The 18591-nt window shown below is 42.6% G+C and overlaps 1 protein-coding gene across 2 annotated transcripts in view; it reads right to left on the bottom strand.

Annotated features, from left to right (window-relative positions):
- Window positions 1-18591, bottom strand: part of CLDN16 (claudin 16) — a 151623-nt gene that overhangs the window by 7244 nt on the left and 125788 nt on the right. For both annotated transcript variants that reach the window (XM_069212788.1, XM_069212787.1), the window contains one exon: window positions 1448-1612. In XM_069212788.1, coding sequence (XP_069068889.1) covers window positions 1448-1612 — 165 coding nt within the window. The remainder of the gene's footprint in view (window positions 1-1447; window positions 1613-18591) is intronic.

The following is an 18591-nucleotide window of genomic DNA, read 5'->3' on the forward strand; positions in this document are numbered from 1 at the left end:
TTTTTAGAATCAGGGTGGCAACTTCGGGGAATACGCAGTGATCTTGGGACCACTGACAACTCTCATCGAAGTTTTTCAAAATTTATTTTTTTAAAGCGTCCCTGTTTTGATCTGCACATCATTGGTATGTTGGTCTGATGTGCCTTGCTGGCAACCATCACAGCGAGTGTATTTAAATGGAGGGCATCACAAACTGCGACCTGCCTAATGCACATTTATGAGCTCGTGCAACTCCTGCGATTCCCCAATTTACGATTTTGTATAGGTGGTTCGCAAAATCAGACTGGAGTCCCAAAATGTCGATGCAAATTTTGAGACTGCGTCTTTCCTGTGAAGCCGATCTTTGTAAATTTGGCTAGAGCTCCATTTTCCATCTTTAAAAGAGGACAATTTAGTGCTTGTCCACCTAATGCGAAGGAGCAGCCACGGAGAGGGAACTTTTAAGACCAAGGTTGGTCAGAAGACCACGTCCAGGCGGACATGGGGTTTATGTGTAAGTAGCGCCTGGAAGCTTGTTTGTGTGCTCAAGACTGCAGTCAACCCTTGTGTGCAGGAAGAAATGGCGTGCAATGCTTTAACTTGTGGATGTCTTTTCAATTCTTTTTAAATCTAAATACGTGTATTACCAAAAGTATGAGAGGATGAGTATTTCCGTATTGCTCAGCTTTACTAGGCTTTGTAACTTACCCCAGCATGTTCCATAATCTTGGATGCAAGGTAGACTATGGAAGTCAAAGCTTTTGCTCCCTCTTCATCATTAGCTCCTTCAGGTGATACGTGTTAGTGGAATTAGTACACCCTACCACTAGTGAAATATGGTATATTCCAATTTATTTATTGATTACTTGATTAAATTAAAGAAATATTCGGACTGCAGACATATGCATCTTTGAAGCCAGCAGGTTTTACGGCAGTGGCATAAACATATCACTTGAGGAGACACAACATTTGTCTACTGCCACCTTAAAAATTACACAATGCTGTACAGGACAACGACCCACATGCACCTGAGAAATCAAGTATGTACTTTTCAATACTTGTGGGATCTTCATGCACAAAACAGCAACAATGCTTGGCCTCACTCATTGTACTACTGAGGATTGGATGAGAGTGGATGACTGGTCCACTTAAGAGCACCCAATAAGGGCTCTGGCAGGTGCTCAATCCTCACTTCTCAGTGGAGGTCAAACTCATGGAATGAGTAAGGAAGTCATTTGGGGGTTGACAAGAGTGCAGATGGGATCCTTACACTGCAGGTTTGTTGCACTAATTGTCATGCTTTGTTTGTTGTATGGATATTGCCCCTACGTAAAATAGTTCAGGTAAACATACCAATTGGAAATACAAGTCAGCCACATAATTAAGTTCATAAAGAGAAACAGTTAAGCGAACTGCAACCAGGCATAGAGTGAGGAAGTCACTGTTTCTCTGCCGCTTGCAGACTTACCTCCAATAAGCAGTGTGATCCCAGCCACAAAGCAAATCCTCAGCTTGATTGTGGGCTCGTCCTTGAGGAACTTGACACAGTCTAGACCGAGGAGAAGGGTAATGAAGCCGAACCCCGCCAGAATGTCTGCAGTGATCATCAGCCCTCGGGTCACCACCAGCTTCACTGCAAAGCAAGGAGGGATGTTAGATCATAGAACATAGAGATACCATCAAAAGTACCAAGACATTCAACTACACTCTCCATCAAGAGATGCACTAGGGTCTCAATCACGAGCTCCACAGTATAAGTGTGCAGTATTAGTAATACCACACTCGGCCCGTTTCACAAAATTCACTTTGTAACACGTTTTGTACTACTACAGTTCAACTACAAAACGTACTACAACTGCACTTTTGAAGTAACTTACGCTTTTGTAGAAACGTACACATATGCCTTGTACTATTGTAGTACCTCACACTTTTGTAGTAACTTACACATGTAACTTACACTTTCACAGTTATCTACACATGTAACTTACACTTTTGTAATAACACACTTTTGCAGTAATGCACACATGTAACTTTAATTGAATGTAGCGACTTACAGTTTTGCAGTAACTTACACATGTAACTTACATGTTTTGTCACAACTTAAACTTTTTTAATAACTTACATGTGTAACTTGCACTTTTGCAGTAGTTTACACTTTTGTAGGAACTTACACCTGTAACTTACACTTCTGTAGTAACTTACACATGTAACTTACACTATTGTAGTAATTAACACCTTTGAAGTAACTTATACATGTAACTTATATTTAATGTAGTAACTTACACTTTTGCAGTAACTTACACATGTAACTTACATTTTTTGTAGCAAGTTAAACTTTTGTAGTAACTCACATGTGTAACATGCGCTTTTGTAGTAACTTACACATGTAACTTACATTTTTGTAATAACTCACACTTTTGTAGTAACTTACACACGTAACTTACACTTTTATAGTAACTGACACTTTTGCTGTAACTTACACATGTAACATATTTTTTGTAGTAATTTAAACTTTTGTAGTAACTTACATGTGTAACTTACACTTTTGTAATAACTTACAAATGTAACTTGCAATTTTTGTAGTAAGTCCAGCACTACACATGTTTAACCACCACTGGTACTGCAACACCCTACCATAGAAGATAATGAAGATAAGGTTGTAAAATAAAACCCCTTAGGAAGCAATGTTCAATTCAATTAAATCATTTAAAATAATTAAAACTATAAATATACATAGACGTAAAAAATATATAGAAAAAGAGTACATTTTGTTATTAATTATAAAATATTAAATGGATGACTTTTAATTTTAAACAATAAAACATTACATTTTATAAAAAATAATGACACTAATTTTAATTATTTCTAGACATCAATTTTAATAATTATTAGTGCACAATAAAAATTGTTTTTCTTCCAGTAGGAATTTATTTTTTAATTTAAACTTCAGAAAAATATTTTTCATTTATTTTAATATATATTTGCATCAACTAAAGTTTGAATTCAAAATTAATTTAGTAGTGCTGTAGAATGTTTTCTATTAGGTTCTAGGTTTAAGATTAATACATAGAATGGTCTCATTACATTAAAATTTAACATAGAATTATTTGTAATATTTATTCTCAAGTTAAATTATTTAAAAACAATTTCCATGTACTTTACTATATGGAGACCTCAGCCTGACTGCAGGGTCTCCCTTTGGCAAAGTAGAGAGAAAAGTTTGAATAGGCACAGAATATTGAATTCGAGGGAGGATCTGGCAAGCAGGAGGGTTATTCATAAGATTATACACACCAACAGGGAATTTATAAGTAGGCCTGCGTGTAGAACTCACTCCGATGGCAGAGTTTGCAGAAACCTGGCACTTCCCGAATTCCGCATTCCGGCGTGAAGTGGAGTTCATTCGTGCACACGGGATTTGGTTTTGGCACTGTCTCACGAGTGCCACGATACTCTGTGGCTGCTAGAGAGTGACCACAAGACTATGCATTCACTTGCCCTGTTTCCAGCTGCACGCACGAGACTTCGAGTTTACCCACACTGCTTCCTGTCGCGATGGCAGATAAAACAGCCCCGCTCACAAGAGCGAATGCACCCAGAATGGATTTTCTACTCGATATACATTTAAATCTAGTAAAAAAGAGGTTTTTGATTGGGTTTTCTTCTCTATTGGACCCTTCAAGTTGTTTTTTAGTGTGAGAAGCTTTTTTTTCCAAACAGAAAGGAAGTGCTCCAGAGACTCCAACTTCCTGTTCGTGTCCAGCAGGCTCCTCTCAGTGCTTTGTCCATCTCCTGGTCACTTTTCACTTCGATTTTATGGTGATGGACCACCCTCTGCCTCCTGGATATAACTTTGGATTTAAGGACTCTGTTTTTGTGAAATCACCCAAGTAAGTAAAAAAAACGATTGAATGGGGATGTTATTTGTTTTCTTGGGCATGCACCAGTATTTCTTTATTTATTTGATTTAAAAATTTTACAGTGGCGAGTGGCCTTGAGTTTATGTACAGGCCTTCTTATTATTTATTTTGTATTTTTTGATTTTTCATCTTTTGCAAAGAAAATTGTTGCACAGCTCAGTACCTTTTCTACATGTTTGTAACATTTGCAATATTATTTTAATATGTGGCATAGATTACCAAAGGGCCATCAAGCCGGAAGGCCCAGTACCAGTCATTAGTGCATGAAATTAATTTTTCAGTGGCATTGGTTTTTATTACTTCTTTTAGGGCTGGGATGCATTGGAATACATAAAAAATGTTGGCTACTGTTTGCATTTCATTTGTTTTGCAAAGATATGTTGTGGGCTAACATTTTATGGCAAGCAATGATGTGTACTGCTGTTGTGACATTTATATAGATCAGTTAATTTTCCTGTTTTGCGTTGCTGAATTAATGAGTTTTCTTCAGTGTTATCATCATGCCTTTTTATGGCCAGTGTGTGTGTGTGTCTGTTGTTCATCATCTACTATTTGTCTTTGTTCTTCATGCCGTGTGGCGAGGGGCCATTTTGTGTCATCCTATGTCCTTAGGCTTGTATGTGTTCTTTGTTCTCCATGCCTCCTTGCTCACAGTTGTTGTTTGACCATGTGGCTGCTGTCCATTTTGTGCTTCCAGCCAGTTTCCCTTTACCATAGGCTTGCATGTTTCCTTTGTTTGCCGGGCCTCCTTTCTCCTTGTTGTTGTTTGATCATGTGGCTGGCAGCCATTTTGTTCATGCGACCAGTCTGCCATTGCCATAGGCTTGCATACAGGCATCAGCAATTTTGATCATTTTAATTTTTTAAGATTGAATTTTAATTTTTTTCAAATTTCTTGTTTTTTAATTGTAACTTTTTAAAATAAATGTGTTCATATTTTTGTTTTATTTTTTATTTCATTTTATTTAATTCTGCATTTTGCGTTGATCCATCCATCCATCTATCCACCAAAGGCACGCAGCCACGCTACAGCATTCAGCTTCTTTAGGTGTATAATAATTCCATTTCCTCCAGGACACCCTTGCAGTGGTGCACTGCAGAGAAATCAGCATCATAAATCATTTTTTAAATGATTATTACATTTCCCCTGGACCACCTTGGTGCCACATGATTTTTAAGGATTATTCCATTTATCCATTCACCTGTCTCTGACTACCACAGGTGTCTCCTTTACAGATGGAGATAAAAAGAGCTACATCTGCATGTTGTGCTGCTTGATTTGAAATGACTTTTTATGGTGTGGTGGTGGTGTATTTGACTTTACAGTGTTTGATTAAATTGGTATTTCGTATATAAGTAACCAGCCACACTAATATTGCATTTGTCTGTACTATTTCAACCTTCAACAATGCCATGTTTCTCTAACTACATGTTTTCCTTGCTTTTTTCTTGCTTTTATGTGCACAAGAGACACTAACCTCCCGCAGTATTGCCAAAGACAAGGCATTATACAGTTAGTCATCCAATCTCTTCAGCTTGTGCAGCTTAGCGCCACAGACAACTGAGAGCTTTAATATGGCCCCAAAGAAAGTTGCTCCCAAGAAAGTGGTCAGTGAAAAGAAGGAGCTTTCCACATACCAACCGCAACCTTTTTCGGAAGAAATGTGCCTGCCACACTGGCTTTTGGGTAGGAATCTGGGAGCAGCACTGCTAGATCAACAGTACCACCCCAACCCAAGACCATGTGTATCAGTGAGGCAACCACTGCAATCATGGCAACACTGGCGAGCAGTGACGCTGAATTTGATTTGTCCCTTTTCCAAAGTAGTATCCAATCATTTAAGGAAACAGTGCAAGAGCAAACAGAGCAAAGTGGACAGGAGCCGCAGCCAGCAATAGCAAAGCTTCCCCAAGATGGAGCAGAACAGGAGGTCAAGCTCCTGCCGAGCAAGAACCTTCTCTTTTAGGATCAATGGCTCCCAGATCTCGATTAAGAAAAAGGGAGGGCACTACTCCATCCAATATACCCAAGCACAGCTTCTGATGACAATGATAGAGGCATGGAGTGGACCCCAGCAGACTCTGAGAAACGCCAGTAGAGGCAAGAGAAAAGAAAAGTTCGAGAACGCCTTAGCATCATGGAAGGAGAAGAAGGCTGAAGAGGATGGTAAGGACGAGTCAGTCATTGTGGAAGCTGGCCCGGAGGATCCGACATTACTATCCAACCTGTTCCGAGGGGTGTTGCACAGGCAGCACCAACAGCTCTCATGATTGTAAGGCCCCAGCAGAGACCTGCAGCAGCCCCTACCTCTGTAGAAGTATGCACTGCAGAGAGGCAATCGACACACTCTCCTACCTCCCGTTCTTCTTCAGGCATTGATAGAGGCCCCGTAAGAAAGTTCTTCTCTCCAGTTTGGGACTATTTTACGATTAGCAGAGAGGTGAACACTGCGCTATGCCCCACTTACCACGCATATGTTCATCAAGGTAAGCCTGGTTCACATATGGTACTGGAGGCCACACTACCCATTTGAAAAAAACATCACGCAATCCGGTGGGAGGAGCACCTTAAAAAAATGTTTTAATGTGGTTGCAGTGGTGAAGATGAGCAGGGCCGGGAAACATCAGCTGCAACTGGTCAAATCACTATGGAAGGTGAGGAAGAAGATGGTGACATCCTCACACATAGCAGCCCTGTCCCCAGCAGTGCGCCAGAATCACCCACCTCAGTGACCTCACAATGGCACAGGAAGAGTCAGAGTCAGATGGAGACACCACGGCATATGGTGGCTGCACCATGACGCACAGTGAGTCTACCACCAGACATCTCAAAAGTAACCTGCATCAGTGGCCCCAAAAAAGAAAACAATCCAGGCTACTATTATGGACATGCTTAAGCAGGAGGGGCCCTAGGACCGTAACCAGCCAATGGCACATTTGTATGATGGGAACCTGGCAAAAATGCTAGCATTGGACCCCCTTCCTTTATCTTTTGAGGAAGGAGTGAGATTCTTAGGGTTTATTGCAGCCATCTGCCCAACATGGAAGGTTCCAAATCAGACCTATTTTGACAGAGTTGCTGTTTCAGCTCTGCATCTTGATGTGCTGCAATTGGTTGGGCAAACTTTGCAGCAAAGTGTTGTCCACACTATCCACCAAACGACAGACATGTGACACAGTTGTCAGGCTAGTGATTATATGTGCATCACTACAAAATTGTTCTTTTGCGGGGGTAAAGCAAAAGCTATCTACAGGTCTTGGTCCTAAAGACATTTTTAAGGGCATTTGTCGGCATGAGGCAGTAGCCGTAGAGAAATCACATACAGCTGCAAACATCTTGGATGATTTTAATAGCAAGGTGTCTGAATGGCTGAGACCAGAGGTTTCTGAACTGGATTTGTTGCCAAGGACAATGGCAGTAGCATAGTCAAGGCCATGGCAGACAGTGTCTATTTCAGTGTCCTGTGTTTGGCTCACTGCATCAACTTGGTTGTGCAAGACTTTCGCAAAAAAGGAGACATAGTCAGTAACATACTGACCACCTGCTGACAAATCTGCAACCATTTCAGCCATTCTTTTACAGCCTGGAAGCTGCTGCGGATTATTCAGCATGGTAACAGTGCCAGTTAAAGCCCTGATAGAGGAGCTGCCAACACTTTGGAACTCAACCTATTATATGTTGCAAAGTCTGTTTTGAGCAGCACAGACAGATCATTGACTATGTCGTTTTAAGAGGAGGGGATTCCATTTGGAAAACTATGATCATGGATGCGTACAAATGGGGTCTTGAGGGAGTTCAACAAATTTGTAAACATGATTTTAATGATTTGCAATGTTTGGGGGTGATGGGTGATAATTTTATCCTAAAAGTGATTAGCCTTTCAAACTTAGTGAAATTTGCCTGCAGAATCCACTCCTTTTTTCTGGTTCCTCAAAGACCAGACCAGTCACTTTAGTTACCAAACAGAAATCTACATAAAATAATCCTGTTATGTTTCTCTATTTGCTATTCAACAGCAGTGTACTACATAGGTCTACCTCGCTCGGTTTCGGAGTGGGACAGAGTAACTCAGAATCAGGAGAAGGAGGAGGATGGAAGGGATCATGGTAGGACTACCTCAACAGCTAGAGAGAGAAAGTTATCAACTTCAAAGTGAAACCATGATGATGGCGACGACTCTGAGGCCTATTACTCACTCAGCTCTGTGAACTGGAGAGAGTTGCGTTGATTTGGAAATGCAGCTGAGTTTGTGGTTGCTGCATTGCTTGCTCAAAGCTTGAAAATCCTCCATATGTTCTTGCTCTGCCTCTGAATCTTCTTGGTATACTCCAGACTCCTCATGAAGCTTACCTTGCTTCCTTTTGTCCTTCTTATTTACTCTATTATACAGTTACTGTTCAATACGCAGACCTTCTCCTAGTCCACTCCTCTCCTGCACGATCAAAACTTGGTGAAAGCTCAAGACTCCAGCTTACCTTCCGGACAGGTTCAGCAAGGCACCCAAGAGTGACGGACATTCCAAGAAGAATGGAGATGGACCACCCAATTTGGCAATACAATCATAATTTTTAGAGTTGGTTGGGTTAATGTCAATCCACCATAATGTGTATTTTTCAAACCTAGAAGACATAACGTTTAGAGATATGCTATCTTTGGTCTCTCTGGGGCAGAAGGACTGTTTGCAATGCATTTCATTGAAATGTGTCATAATTATTCCGTCATTGTTTCCTTCCACAACAGACTGATGATGGTGTGCTGCTCACTGCCCCAATGGATATTGTTCTGGTTTCTTTTGTGTAGTGTTTCTCTTTGTCGCAGCGTTCCCCATAGCACTTTTCCATCCATTCATCCAGCCCCCAAACTTCTTCCCCCGCTGTGTGATGTATTGTGGTGTGACTTAATTTTACACCATAAATGGATCACACACTTGCGGGGGAGGATATGGCAAAAGCAACGCCAGATCACTGCATGACCATCTATTAAATGAGCAATATTCCACACCGCCCCAATCGACATCATCATTAAGGCCCTGTGTTGAATAAACGCTTAACCTTGTCCAGCCACTCCTGACCCTGAGCCCACTTCTCCTGACTCAATAATTCAATATCCTAAGTTTAGGTTTAAAATAATAGTTCCCCATTGCTCAGAAGGAGTTGATATTGCTATTTTTGTTTTATCATATTATGTTATCAGGTCTTCTTTCTTGTGCGTCAGATGCTGTCATTGTGGTAGTCTGGTCTCAGTCTTCCTAAAGTTATTTTATAATATATGACCTATTAACTCTCTATTTCCTTTCAATCTTGTTGGCCGTGATGGATTACCCTTTTTATTCTGCAGTTGGAGTTCATATAGGCATGAGTGGCACCTTGTGTCTTACCTGTTAGCTCGCTAGCCTGCTACTACTACCACCCCCTTATGATAAGATGCCACCTTGGGAAAACCCTGCAGGAAGAAGATTGAGGTATCACCCCTCCATTCATCTATTCATGTAAGAGAAGAACTATGGATTGAAGCTAACTTGTTTAGTTAGTAATTAACTTCTACTGAACAAGATGTTGTTTGTGTGTATATCTAGGTTTTTTGTAGGTAAAATAGGCAAAGGTAATCATCCCCTAATGGTCAATATAGTTAGTTGGTTTAGCAGATTGGAAAAACAGGTTACACTTAAAAACAGCAGGGCAAACTGAAACACCAAAATAAACATTTGAGGCATAAATGAAGTAAAATATCCCCTTTTATTTTTAACAAATAGAAAACCCACCCTTTCCACCTCTTCCCAGACAAGTAGCCCCATCCCCAAAAAGTCTAATGAAAGTCCAAAGTGAAACCCAGTCCCAACTTACTCCCCACCCACCACAAGTCCCTCCTACCAAAACAAAAAAATAAAAAAGGACTCAGAAGAGGGCCTTGTCTCTTTGGGTCCAGAGCTGGTCAAAGTACTGCATGATCCTGGTGATCCGGCTCGCCATATGGTCCATCGGCTGCAGGATAGGATGGAGTAATGTCCTGTCACAGCTGGAGGGCCGGCAGCAGGTGCAGTCAGGACCCCTGACAGCTGGCAGCGGCCCTGGTGATATAATGTTTGGAAGGCTGGGGCTGGAATGCTGCTGAACTGGGTCCTGGGTCAGAGGCAGCTATTTCCACCTCTTCATCCTCCAGGACCACCAGCCGCCGGAATTCAGTCTGTATAGTCTCCAGCCTCTGCCACTGCGGCCAGACCACTATCTCCTGCCTCGTGGGTGGTGCTGCTCAACCAGCATTAGTTGCTATATCGAGAAAAACAAAAATTAAAAAGACAAACTGTAAACAATGCTCTGAATAAACACTTCTTTAAAAGTGAGTAGTAGGTGGCACAGTAGCAGAACATTGCTGGTCCCATAGGGACATTGGAACTTGATGTGATAATGATTAGGAGAGTCACCGGGGCAATTGTATTTGTTTTTCCACACATGCCTCACATAAAAAGCATTGATTGTCTGGTAGAAAAGAATAAAGGCAGAATAACACCTGATTAAAAAACAGTGATTTGATTTTTTTCCTGTTAATGGCTTTTTAGTAACTAAACAGGCAGTTTTAGTGGAAAAATAAAAATAAATTACCTCTCATTTATAAGTAAGACCTTATGAACTATGAAGTACAAGTTATTGTGCCAAATTAAAAATGCCTTTTACTTAGTTTCTACCTTGACTCCAAAGAGGCAGTTGAATAATAAATAAGATACCACGTCACATATATCACGTATAAAATGCTGATACATATATCCTGTCTGCCGTAAGTAGACAGTGGAGAAAATAAAGCACTGCACTACAGGGAAAGGAACAGGCTATTTAGATTGTATTTGACACTTCCGTGACAGAGTATCCCTTACTCCAAACTTGAAATCAAATCAGGCATTTACCCCTCCCACTTTACTCACTGGCCTTGCCTACCACCACAAGTTAATTCCAACAAATTAATTCCCTGGTCAGTAAAGAAAGGAAACTTGATATAATCTGCTGCAGGGTAAGGCAGGGGGATTAGGCGGGTAGGTACAGCTGTTGCTGTAGAATAGGGGGTGTCAATCATCATCAGTTCATCATTTGCCTAAACTTTGACGTACTCAGTCACTGTATAGGCAAAAGTCTAAAGGAGAGAATCTGAAGAGGCGTAAAATCAATCTGTTATGGGAAACCATGGAATACATTTTGGAAACAATTCACATGGCCATGAAAATGCGGCATGGGCCAAGAAGGGACTTTTCCATTTTGGTGGTAGGCTGGGATGGAAGAACTTAGGAAAGAATAAAGGAGTGAATTACTAAGAGGTGACTGAGTGGGAATCAACACATGTTGCAATGCATTGAAAACGTTGTAAATGCTGCATTAACTGAGGCAGACGCATATTGCACAGCCCACACTGCAGGCACGAATGTAACCATAATCCACGTCTTCAGTCAGGGGTGCCAAAATGCCATACAAAGGAAGGGGTTGATGAATGATGAGGGGTGGGATACATATCTGCCTCGCTTAACCAATGCAGCGTTTCAAGGGTTTAGAACACAAATTAAAATACTCCCACTTCGAACCATAGCTTTGATAACCATAAAACTAAATAAGTGAAGTGGGCAAGCAGCATGACCCTCTCCAGCAGAGCTCCCTTGTTCATTCACCTAAGAAATTATTCAATCATCCTTTCATAGTTCTACTATATCCACCCATGGCCACCATTATTTAAGCAGTACTTTCTCTCATCCAGTCTTTCACCAAAATGTCCAATCCATTATCCATCCAATCAGTATCCACCCTCTCTTTCAATCAACCTTTCACCCATCCATCCATTTATCCAATTCTCACCCACACATCTTTTCATCCACCCACACATCCTTTCCTTTCACTCATTTCACCCATCCTTTCTTTTAAACTTCCATTCTTTTCCGTTTCCATCAGTCCATTGTTTTTAGCGTTCTTTATGTGAGCTTTTGCTGACCACCGCTGTAGCTGGTAAAGCGGGGCAGGGGGAGTTCACAATCACAACAACGCTCTTTTAATTAGTGAGTAAAATAATAGAAAATGCCAATAAGCAAGCAATGTGACATACCAGCGTCCATCCTTGCAGCTGCTTTTACCCATCCAACTGAGTCTCCTCCTTACGGGTGGTCGGTGTGGCTAGAAAAAACATGATAAATCTCTTAGATGCCAGATACACCTCCTTTAGTTGTTTAATAAAAAAAAAGGCAAATGCAAAACATCACTACAGTTTGGTTAGCACTGCAGTATCTTCAATCAAAAATATCACTCTGGGAATTTTGTTGGCTCACAATGTTAGAAAAGCCAGGTGATCGAGCCAACCAAACCCTTTTCGTAATGGAGGAGCAGAGCCATAGCCTTCGATGCTGATAGTTCGGCATCACTGAAGTGCGAGGATAGGCGTGAATAATAATGATCAATGAAAGACAGAAAAAAAGATAATGCGAGATTATAAGGAATTAAAAATTGGATAGGACAGTTGGAAAAAAAGGAGGTAGTATTAAAAAATATATATATATATTTAAAGCAGTATAATAGTAGCCAGAGGTAAAAGATGGGGAAATAAGATTAACTAATAGGACTTACTGGGATGAGCAGAGCCCTCAGCAGTGGCGCTGGTCGTCGGCGCCTCCTCATAGCTCTTCAGGGACCCATCACGCGCGGCCCCTCTTCTTGCCATTGGGTGCTTGTGAGAAAGCAGCCTCTTTCTAGGATGGTTACCCCCACTTTTGGCCTGTTTGTGAGTGTGTGTCAGTGTGTTTATACTGTGTCACTGGGATCCTGCTAGCCAGGGCCCAGTGCTCATAGTTTGTGGCCTGAATGCGTATGCCTGTGCAGTGACTAACTGTGTCACTGAGGCTCTGCTAATCAGAACCTCAGTGCTCATGCTCTCTCTGCCTTTACATTTGTCACTATAGGCTAGTGACTACATTTACCAATTTCAATTGGCACATTGGAACACCCTTATAATTCCCAAGTATATGTTACCTAGGTCCCCAGGGTATTGGGGTTCCAGGAGATCCACATGGGCTGCAGCATTTCTTTTGCCACCCATAGGGAGCTCTGACAAACCCTTGCACAGGACTGCCATAGCAGCCTGCGTGAAGTAACGCACACATTATTTCACAGCCATTTTCATTGCACTTAAGTAACTTATAAGTCACCTCTATGTCTAACCTTCACCTAGTGAAGGTTAGGTGCAAAGTTACTAAGTGTGAGGGCACCCTTGCACTAGCAAAGGTGCCCCCACATAGTTCAGGGCCATTTCCCCGGACTTTGTGAGTGCGGGGACACCATTACACGCATGCACTATATATAGGTCAATACCTATATGTAGCTTCACAATGGTAACTCCGAATATGGCCATGTAACATGTCTAAGATCATGGAATTGTCCCCCATTCCAAATCTGGTATTGGGGAGACAATTCCATGCATTCTGGGGGCTCCACCATGGACCACCAGTACTGCCAAACCAGCTCTCTGAGGCTTGCACTGTAGCTACAGCTGCTGCCACCTCACAGACAGGGTTCTGCCGTTCTGGGGTCTGGGCAGCCTAGTCCCAGGAAGGCAGAACAAAGCATTTCCTCTGAGAGCAGGGTGTTACACCCTCTCCCTTTGGAAATAGGTGTTACAGGCTGGGAGGGGTACCCTCCTCCAGCCTCTGGAAATGCATTGAAGAGCACAGATGGTGCCCTCCTTGCATAAGCCAGTCTACACCGGTTCAGGGACCCCTTCTCCCCATGCTCTGGTGCAAAACTAGACAAAGGAAAGGGGGGTGACCACTTCCCTTCCACCACCACCCTAGTGGTGGTGCCCAGAGCTCCTCCAGTGTGTCCCAGACTTCAGCCATCTTGCTCTGCAAAGTGTGGGGGCACTCAGGAGGCCTCTGAGTGGCCAGTGCCAGCAGGTGACGTCAGAGACCCCTCCTGATAGGTTCATACCCGATAAGGTAGCCAATCCCCCTCTCAGGGCTATTTAGGGTCTCTCCTGTGGGTTCTCTTCAGATTCTGCTTGCAAGTTTTCTTCAGGAATCCTCTGCAACAACTTCAGCGTCCTCTGACCTCGGATCAACCGCAGCCTGCTCCAAGAAATGCTGTTACTGCAACAAAGTATCTACAAGAGATACATTTCTTCAGCAACCTCTGCTCCAAGTCAGCAACTGAAACAGTTTCCACAGTGTGCACACTCTGAGGACTCCCTGTCTTCATCCTGCACAAGAAGGACTGAAGAAATCTCCTGTGGGGTGACAGAAGCACTCCCCTGCTCCAGCAGGCACCTTCCAAGACGACGACTGGTACCCTTGGACTCCTCTCACAGCATCGAGCGTGCTCCTAAGGACACAGAGGGTAGACATCATCGACAGACTGTCCTGAGGTCCTGCTGATGCAATTTGGAGGAGGTAAGACTTTGCCTTCCCAGAGAGCGACGGTACGCCTGTGTACTGTGTCTTCTTCACCTCCTGAGGCCTCTGTGCATTCTTTGCAAAATTCCTTTGGGCACAGCCTGGCCCAGGTCCCCAGCACTCCATCCTGCAACGCTCAACTCGCTGAGTTGTTCTCCGGCGGCGTGGGACCTTCCTTTGTTGTGCTGCATCAACTGCATTTTGCACCTCCTTTGTCCCCGTGTCCTGGGACCTCCGTGGGTGCTGACTGGCAACCTGAGGGCTCTCTAAAGTGCTGAGAGCCCCCTCTTCCTTCTCACACAGAATTGAGGCCCCCAGATCCCTCCTGGGTCCATCCAACGCCATTTTGATGCAAAACACACTTTTGTTGTAGCCAAGGCTTGTTGGCAACTTCCAACATAAAATCACATCTGCAACAATCTTCGAGTGATGGGACATCCTTTGCATCATGCAGGAACCCATTGGCATCTTCCTAGGGTGCACTTCTGCAGTCTTCGACTAACTGTGGACTCTTCCTTTTCACCCTCTTCTGGGTTGGCACGGGCTCCTGTCCTTCCTGGAACTTCTTTCGACTTTTGGACTTGGTCCCCTTCCTTTGCAGGTCTTCAGGTCCAGGAATCCAGTAGTTGTTCTTTGCAGACTTGGTTGGCTGCTGCAAGATCCCAATCACGAGGTGTAGTGTGTTCTAAGGAAACTTGTAGTACTTTACTCCTGCTTTTCTGGGCTCTGGGGAGAGGTAATTTACTTATCTTTACTGTATTCTTACTCTACCAGCGATTCTGCACACACTACACTTGTCTAGGGGGGAATTTGTGATTCTCATTCGACTTTCTTAGTATATGGTTTGTGTTGCCCCGGAACTATTTTCTCCTATTGCATTCTATAGCATTTCCTATTGCTTGCATTGTTCTATGACTATTTACTTGTCTAATTTTGGTATGTAGTGTATATATTGTGTATAATACTTACTTCCAGAAGGAGTATTGTCTCTAAGATATTTTTGGTACTGTGTCATCCAAATGAATACCTTTATTTTTGGTAACACTGAGTATCGTCTTTACTTGTGTATGAGTACTGTGTAACTATAGGTGATATTGCAGGAGCTTTGCATGTCTCCTAGTTCAGCCTAAGCTGCTCTGCTATAGCTACCTCCATCAGCCTAAGCTGCTAGAACACTACTACATTTAACTACAAACCAGGCCAGCCTCCTACATTGCTGCTTTAAGAAATAAAGAAGATAAAACCAATAGATATGTGGTACAGTTAATCTCCACACAGTTATCATAACACGCAAAGGCAGTAACATTGTACTTATTTAAATCATATCGCCTATGGTACCATTATTGACTATCGTTGAATTGACCATACTAATCCTAAAATCCCTGCTCCAAATGTCCCTAATGAAAACTACATTTGAAACTAGTGCACTGCAGCGATTGATCTTTGATTCTATTCTCATTTCTCATCGTCCTTGATGGACCAACTTAGTCTCCCTTTTTTGCAATGCATAGATGAATACTAGTCCTAAACATCACTGTGAAACTGCTTGGGAGTGTACGAGCTAGGTAAAAAAGTCACACAGAACTATAACTCACTGATATCACTAATTCACTATGGTGACAGGAGGACAGAGGATTGTGCATTGTAATTGTTTCTTAAATAATCAGCCAAATCGAGCACCGTCGAGTACGATTTGGTAGCGCTGCGCACCTGCCTAGCTCAAACTGGATCACATAATAATACTTTTTACTTAACCTAAACATAACTTACCTCAGAGTGTGAGCATCATTATAATTGGAAAAATAAGTAGCATTGTAGACTGCAAACACAACAAATCATAGAAGTAATACTCACCAAGCCCCGGAATCTCGACGTCTAACAGGTCGAGCACATCCTGCTATCAGTCGAGGATATCCGCCCAGTGGTCCGTCAGCTGCTGGGTGGCGCGCTCAACCTGGCTGTGTGTCGTACATGCCTGCCGCCTGATGCCAGCATGGAGGAGAGGTGGCGCTGCACACAAAAAAGCCAGTGCTGCCACCTCTATGCTGCCACCTCTACCTCACAAAAGATTGTCCGGGGCTGAACGCCTCGGTGGCACTGGCCACATCTCCCCTACATGCCGCCCTCCTCCGCCATGGCGCTGGGTGGGGTAAAGAAAGTAAAAAGAAACCGGAGAAAGAAGGAAGGAAGTAAAGGGGAAAATAAACAAAAAATACATAACATCACAACAACACAATTTATTTTTTTTAATGTAAAATACACAGACAAAAACACACACTAATATAATAAATAAAACTGAGGGGTAGATTATTTAGGAGGGCGAAGGATTAAAAAGATATAGAAGGATTAAAAAAACAGTACCATGAACAGAGTAAAACAAACACGATGGCTGTGACCATGCGAACCACGTGGTGTCATTCGTGCTTCAATTTGGATGTGAGAACGTACTCTGCATTGCATTTGATGTAAAACTCAATGCGAACCGGCACAATGGGAAAACTACGCCTGCCTTTGAAACTCATCACAGTGTGGCAATGTTTTTTAGCCACTTTGCATAGTTCCACGTAGTACGACTCCACAAACTCTGCCCAGACCTATATTATGAGGCGTGTAGCAGGTGGGCAGGCTGTCTTGTTATATGGAATACAGGTGCATAGCCATGTACTCCAGCATGGTAACCTGGAAAGTATGCCCATGGCACAGCTCCCGGGGCAGGGAACATTAAATAGTTCCATTAGCCAGTCCCTCATTGGAAATGTTAGAGGAAAGGTGTAGTTTTTCTGTGTAGTGTAATGGGTTGTAGTAATATTGTATCTGGTCAGTTTGTGAGCAAAAGGGGGTAGGCTGTACCTGCCATGATGTTCTGTGTACTTTGTGATCAGGTGGGAAGCGGGCAGATCAGCGTGGTGTTACACATAATGGATAGACATATGTTTAGTGTATAAAGTGACTTGGCAATCTATGAAAGTTGTTGGTGTGTGAGGAAGTGGGAGGATTCAATTTAATCAATATTTTTAGTGGACATCTACTTCATGGTCTGCTGCTGTGAGCTTTGTCAGATTGGTTTATGGTTATTGAGGGGTGTGAATTTTTGTTTGATTCTCTGACTCCGCCAGTGCTCCTTGCCTCCGTCAACCTGCTTGCTACTCTCTCTTTGGCACGTGACTGTAAGTCGTACCAGCGCTTGTGAATCTCCTCTGTCGTACACTGATCAACGCCCACCATGCTGATTTTAGCTTGGATGTCGCTCCACATTTTCCTCTTCTCACTTTCCGGGACATGGAGTGAGTTTTTGCCAAATAACTTATCACGGTTCTTGACCACCTCTTCTGTGAGCACCTCCAATTCCTGCTCACTGAATTTGAGTTTTCTGTCTTCCGCCTGTGTCTTTGCCACTCCCTTCAGTGGCCATTGTGTCTTCTGGTCCTGGCTGACTCTCCCGAGGGCCTCCCTGGTGCTGTGCTAGGTATGTCTGCCTGCTCCTGTGGCTGAGCCTTCTGGAAACAGCATGCACTGACTCCCTCCTGGTTGGGATGTCATCATGTTGCTCCAGAATACAAAATTCGCAATTTGCGATTACCAAATACTGGTTTGCTTTTTACCGAATCGCTACTTGGTTCTCACTATTTGCTATTGTGATTTTTGGGTAATTACACAATATTTTGCGATTGTCTTGTTACATCGCATTTGCAAATCCCAAATAGCGATTTGGTGAAAATCGCTATTTGGGATTCTCAAATGCAGGGCTCCATACATATAGCCCGAACTCCTTTTCCATAGACTCACCTAATCTAATCATGTTTGTTTTTAACTTTACAGGGGATTGTGGGGTACTTCTAAACCCTGTTAAAGGAGAACTGTGGGTACTCTACAGTTAAAAGATGGAAAATGTTAACGGGTGATGGCGTTACTATAAGATAAATGTTTGCATCAGTAGGCATCCATCATACCCGTTTGTTTGGATCCTCGCTCCTGTCTTCTGACTCTGTGCTACCAGCCTCGATGTCTCTTGCAGTTAGAGACTTCCATTTAAAAAGAAAGGCAATCCTGTTGAGCTGCGTTCTTTTGTGAAAGTGGCAGAGTTACTTTGAGATAGAAGAGGCATGATGGGGTTGCACCCATAGTAAGCAGTGTTGTTGCAATGGCTTGATGGGCAGAGTTGATTTTAAAGGTCCTGAAACTTTACTCTTGTTGGAAAATGTAGTTTGAGTTTTAAAAAACTGTCTGCTGAGAAAACCTTTTATAAAGCTAAAAACTGTTAATGAATTAAATGACTTTGATAG

Source organism: Pleurodeles waltl, chromosome 11, assembly GCF_031143425.1.
Source record: "Pleurodeles waltl isolate 20211129_DDA chromosome 11, aPleWal1.hap1.20221129, whole genome shotgun sequence".
Classification (NCBI taxonomy): domain Eukaryota; kingdom Metazoa; phylum Chordata; class Amphibia; order Caudata; family Salamandridae; genus Pleurodeles; species Pleurodeles waltl.